The sequence below is a fragment of the Engraulis encrasicolus genome, chromosome 21, assembly GCF_034702125.1.
Source record: "Engraulis encrasicolus isolate BLACKSEA-1 chromosome 21, IST_EnEncr_1.0, whole genome shotgun sequence".
Lineage (NCBI taxonomy): Eukaryota > Metazoa > Chordata > Actinopteri > Clupeiformes > Engraulidae > Engraulis > Engraulis encrasicolus.
Window position 1 is genome coordinate 46,946,350 of NC_085877.1, and position 5,581 is coordinate 46,951,930.

At 42.4% G+C, this 5,581-nt stretch overlaps 1 protein-coding gene across 1 annotated transcript in view; it reads left to right on the top strand.

Annotated features, from left to right (window-relative positions):
* LOC134437447 (phospholipid-transporting ATPase ABCA1-like) overlaps positions 1 to 4,901 on the top strand; it is a 633,180-nt gene extending 628,279 nt beyond the window's left edge. Inside the window, exons 48-49 of the mRNA XM_063186937.1 lie at positions 747 to 997; positions 4,462 to 4,901. Of these exons, the coding sequence (XP_063043007.1) occupies positions 747 to 997; positions 4,462 to 4,826 (616 nt within the window). The 3' untranslated portion in view covers positions 4,827 to 4,901. The remainder of the gene's footprint in view (positions 1 to 746; positions 998 to 4,461) is intronic.
* Positions 4,902 to 5,581: the final 680 nt, after the last annotated feature.

Below are 5,581 nucleotides of genomic sequence, written 5' to 3' on the forward strand. Positions count from 1 at the left end.
ATAAAAAGGGCCCACGTATGCGAGTAGGCTATGTGTTTCAACCCTTCTTGTTAAGCAGTGGATCCGGTATCCGGCAGGATCCTAAAAATCAGGATCCGGTGCATCCCTACCACTATTACAGGTTTGGTGACGGTTACACAGTGAACGTGCTCGTGGGGGGCTCTCCCCCTGTCCTGGCCCCGGTAGTGGAGTTTGGAGACGGTTACACGGTGCAACGGTGCTAATTGTGTATCCTTTATTCAATATTCCAGGTTTGGAGACGGTTGCACGGTGATCGTGCTAATTGTGTATCCTGTATTCAACATTTCAGGTTTGGAGACGGCTACACGGTGATCGTGCGCGTGGGGGGCTCTCCCCCTGTCCTGGCCCCGTAGTGGAGTTTGTGTTCGAGTCGGTCTTAATTGAAGCCCTGATGCTGTATCATCATAGTAATTGTTTATTTCCCATATCACAGGTTTGGAGACGGTTGCACAGTGATCGTGCTAATTGTGTGTCCTGTATTCAATATTTCAGGTTTGGAGACGGCTACACGGTGATCGTGCTAATTGTGAGTCCTGTATTCAATATTACAGGTTTGGAGACGGCTACATGGTGATCGTGCTAATTGTGTATTTCCCATATCACAGGTTTGGAGACGGTTGCATGCCGATCGTGCTAATTGTGTGTCCTGTATTCAATATTTCAGGTTGTGAGACGGCTACACGGTGCAACGGTGCTAATTGTGTGTCCTGTATTCAATATTTCAGGTTTGGAGACGGCTACACGGTGATCGTGCGCGTGGGGGGCTCCCCCCCTGCCCTGGGCCCCGTTGAGGAGTTTGTGAGGGCCAACTTCCCCGGCAGCGTGCTGAAGGAGAAACACCACAACACCCTGCAGTACCAGCTTCCACACGGGGAGGGCGCTCTGGCCTCCATCTTCAGCCAGTTCACCAAGCACCAGCAGAGCCTGGCCGTGGAGGACTACTCTGTCTCACAGACTACACTGGACCAGGTACGGTGTACGGTGTGCGTGTACGTGTGCGTGGGTGTGTGTGTGTACGTGTGTGTGTGTGTGTGTGTGTGTGTGTGTGTGTGTGTGTGTGTGTGTGTACATGTGTGTGTACATGTGTGTATGTGTGTTTTGTGTGTGTGTGTGTATGTCTGTGTGTGTGTGTGTGTATGTGTGTGTGTGTATGTGTGTGTGTGTGTGTGTGTGTGTGTGTGTGTGTGTGTGTGTGTGTGTGTGTGTGTGTGTGTGTGTGTGTGTGTGTGTGTGTGTGTGTGTGTGTGTGTGTGTGTGTGTGTGTGTCAAGTCAAGTCAAGTCAAGTCAAGTCAAGTCAAGTCAAGTCAAGTCTGTGCGTGCGTGCGTGCGTGCGTGTGTGTGTGTGTGCGTGATGCTTTTGTGCGTTTCTGTGTGTGCTATACTGTTTCACCACCTTCATCCTTCAACCGCAGCATTGCACACATAACTCCCTTTGAGCTTCCCTTGAGACCTAATTCTTACCTATAGCTTTAGACCCAAGAATTCACATTTACTGTATGTTAAAGGTGCACTGTGTAAGATGGTGGCCAGAGTAGGTATTGCAACTATGCTACTCATTAAAACTGTGCTGTCTACTGCCATGTTTGATCTTTTCATGATTATTCACTAAATAATGAACTAATATTTACTAGTATGACAACAAACATGTGTCCCTCCCCACCCTCCCCGTGTGGAAGCTAGTGCAACTCTGATGAAGGACAGTTAGTCCAAAATGTTGTGCTATTAAATATTTGGGAGCATTTAACAGTGTTGCAGACCTTTATTTTCTTTTCTGTTATCATCACCTTTACACCAGACAGTTCTCTCTTCTGTTCAGCTGCCAGATGGAGTCCTCTCCAGGGCCATGACCAGACATTTTCAAATACCGCTTGAAAGTGACGTCACTTCCCCCGATTTCATGGGACCTCAACGGCGTTTTTAGCCGAAAATCGTAGCATGTAATCCAATGGCGGTATTAAGATGATATTTCGATCCCCTCCGAGTTGTGCCACGAGCTCCACATATGTTGTTTCTGCTATTTTTGTTTAATTTTTCGTACGAACTCCTAAACTTTTTAGAAAGCTGTGTTTATTCACATTTTTCATGCAGACGGCCTCGGAACAAAACATTGATACTTCTGTATGAATAATCTTTATCTAGCCTCGTAAACATCATATTTGTAGCCCAGCGCATATAATGACTGAAATCAGAAGATATTTACTCACTACCATGTTGTTAAATGGTCTGCTTAGGTCCCGTGAAATGCGGAACTAAGGAGCGGGACTTTCCAGCTCTAAACCGAGGTCAAATACTGCGTGCTGTACTGCATACTGTACAGTACATTTAGAATTAGTCAAACTCTTAAGTTTGTTTTCATTCATCACTGACTTGAGGATAAATGGGGGTTGCTTATGCAGACTGAATTTATCATTTTTGATCATATATCGATTTCCATTATAAATTTCACATTACTGGGAAAAAAATACACAGGACATGACTTCTGTGTCCTCAATGGTAGTTGCGGCCATGGATCTCTCTGAAGGTTTTGCCTTCCATTTCAGTTCTAGATATTTATTTTTCTCTTCCACTTATTTATTCTTCTACCCTGATGACTTTAAGACAGTGTTTCTCAAACTTTTTCAGGCCGAGGACCACTTTGTCCCCCAAAAAGTGTTCAGGAACCACGTGTCAACTCAATTGACATTTGAGGGGTGTTAATTTGACACGGCTAATTTCAATGCAGATCACTTACTTTTTATTTCTCTTGGAAAAGTAGAAATCCACTCGTGGACCACCTGAGCTCTGTCGTGGACCACCAGTGGTCCCCGGACCACACTTTGAGAAACACTGCTTTAAGAGGTCTTTCTTCACTGCTTTTATGGCAATTTCTTCAGCGTTGTCATAGTGATAAAAGCACCTTCAGTTGATGATTTGAGTTCTCCTGGTACAAATGTGAAGAAAGAAAAGAAACATTAGGTTTTAAGCCAATGTTTGGTGCAGTGTCAGTCGGATGGCCTATCCATTCATTTGCATTGTCTGCATGTCCTTGTCCATTCCTTTTGTATGGTCTGTGATTTTTGATTAACCACAAAATCATCCTCAACGCCTCCTTTGGTACTTAACCTTCTCTTCATTTGGTTACTTGACAGTCCTTTTGCCTGAAAAAAACTATTTTTCTTTGACAAGTCAATTTCATTGTAAATAAATGACATATGGGTGAATATAATGAACTAAAAAGCTTCATTAGGCCTCCTAATAACAATAATTCATGAAAACAAATCATTTTCAAGACTGGGGAAAGGTTAACATTTGCACCTGACAAACCTTCTTTTAGCCTTGAAAACTTACTGGTTAATTAATCGTAATTTTCCTACATCATTTCTTCTCTTTTTAGAATGACTCTTTTTTTGGTGTGCCAAATGACTCAATAAACAGGCCCTGAGTTACTTATTTGCATACCAAAATATTTACTTCATGCCAACAGCTGTAAATTTCCACTGACAACTTGAAGTTCATGAACTTCAAGTTTTCCTGCAGTTCTTGAACTTCTCCATTTTTCCTCAGTTCTTTGCCTTGAATGGCCTTGTGTGGTTGCTTGAATTACATGAAATATCACCTGTCACGCAAATAGCCATAGAGTTAATCGATCACTCACATTAATTGATATATTTATTTGTAGTTTATTTGCCAGGTACAATGCAGTACACATTATAACAAACATGGCATGGCAAGGCTATGACGAAACTTGCAAATGTGAATACATACAAGGTTTATAGCCAGTTGGCTAATTTACAACCCCAGTCCCTGATCAGGCTTACTAATCTAATAAGACATCATATAGCACTTTCACTTACATGCTTTCACACACACGCTCACACACTCACACTTTCCAACACAACACTCTGTGAAGCATCCTTGGGTGTTTTGAAAGACGCTATATAAAACGAAAGTATTATTAAGCGGGCTTGCGGAGCAGGGCCCTTGCAGAGCAAGGCCCGATTATAGTAATCTCTAAGTCCTGTTTCTTTATTATTGGTCTTGTGCAGGGCAGTAAAATAGAAAATGGATCTCCTCCTAGGCCTTTCGAGATAGAGACACCGTTCAAACACTAAAACGACCGGCTCGGCTTGGAGATCATGTATAGTTATAGGCTTGTCCGTGTCTCTTGTCGTTTTCCCGTTTTTGGCGATTTTGTGAAAGCTTGGGTCCCCATTGAAAACAATGGTGGAACCTTCATGAACCAAGGTTCCGCCACTCTAGAGATTAGAGTGTAGGAGACTTTTTCGGTCATAAAACATCAACACTTTCACCTAGAAGTTTAGTTGACGCGTTGTTAGCGAGCTCTATGGGATGTCTCCAAATTGTCAAAGTTTCATCTCCCAACTCCCAATACTTTTTAAATGGCAGGTTTGTAAAAAAAACAGGCCTGGGTCTATGGAGGTTCCCAGTCTTTCCAAAAGTGCATTTTTCAAGAGATCAGCGCATGTCCCACACGGAGGTCCATTTGTGCCTGAACCATTTAACCTATAAACTTCATTCAAAGACTGTTAGAGAGATCACATGCATGACTCTGATCTGTGAAAAGGACACGTGCCAACTCCTTTTAGTTTTTTTACAACGACCGTGTAAAGACAAAACACTGGGTCTGATTCTGTTCCCTGCTAAGACCACAATACTAACTGTCATTCAGTCAATCAGAACAGGTGCTGTCAATAAAGGGGTTCCATTTCAACTGTCACTGTCTCAAGATTCTATTCTTAACGAGCAGGTGCGAGCAACCATTCTAGAAGTCTATTGTTCAGCTCTTCAATGCAATGTGATATAGTCTTGCTGGACTGTGTATGACAGCTAGCTGCTTGGCTTAATGGGAATGCATGCTGCTGGATTAGAGATATGGAGGTTGAGGGTTCGAACCTCACCTGAGGCCATGTTGATTTTCAAAATTATATCATATGCAGTGTTCCTTGGCCAACTTAAAATGCCATGTATGTCATTTATTATCAATGGCAAATGTGCTGGATTAGAGATATGGAGGTTGAGAGTTCGAATCCCACTTGAAGCGATGCTGATTTTCAAAATTATATCATATGCAGTGTTCCTTAGCCAAGTTAAAATACCATGTATGTTATTTAGTATGAATGGCAAATGTGCTGAATTACAGATATGGAGTTTGGGGGTTCGAACCCCAGTCGAAGCCATGTTGATTTTCAAAATTATATCATATGCAGTGTTCCTTGGCCAACTTAAAATGCTATGTATGTCATTTAGTATGAATGGCAAATGTGCTGAATTACAGATATGGAGGTTGGGGGTTCGAACCCCAGTCGAAGCCATGTTGATTTTCAAAATTATATCATATGCAGTGTTCCTTGGCCGACTTAAAATGCCATGTATGTCATTTAGTATGAATGGCAAATGTGCTGAATTACAGATATGGAGGTTGGGGGTTCGAACCCCAGTCAAAGCCATGTTGATTTTCAAAATTATATCATATGCAGTGTTCCTTGGCCAACTTAAAATGCCATGTATGTCATTTAGCATCAATGGCAAATGTGCTGAATTACAGATATGGATGTTGGG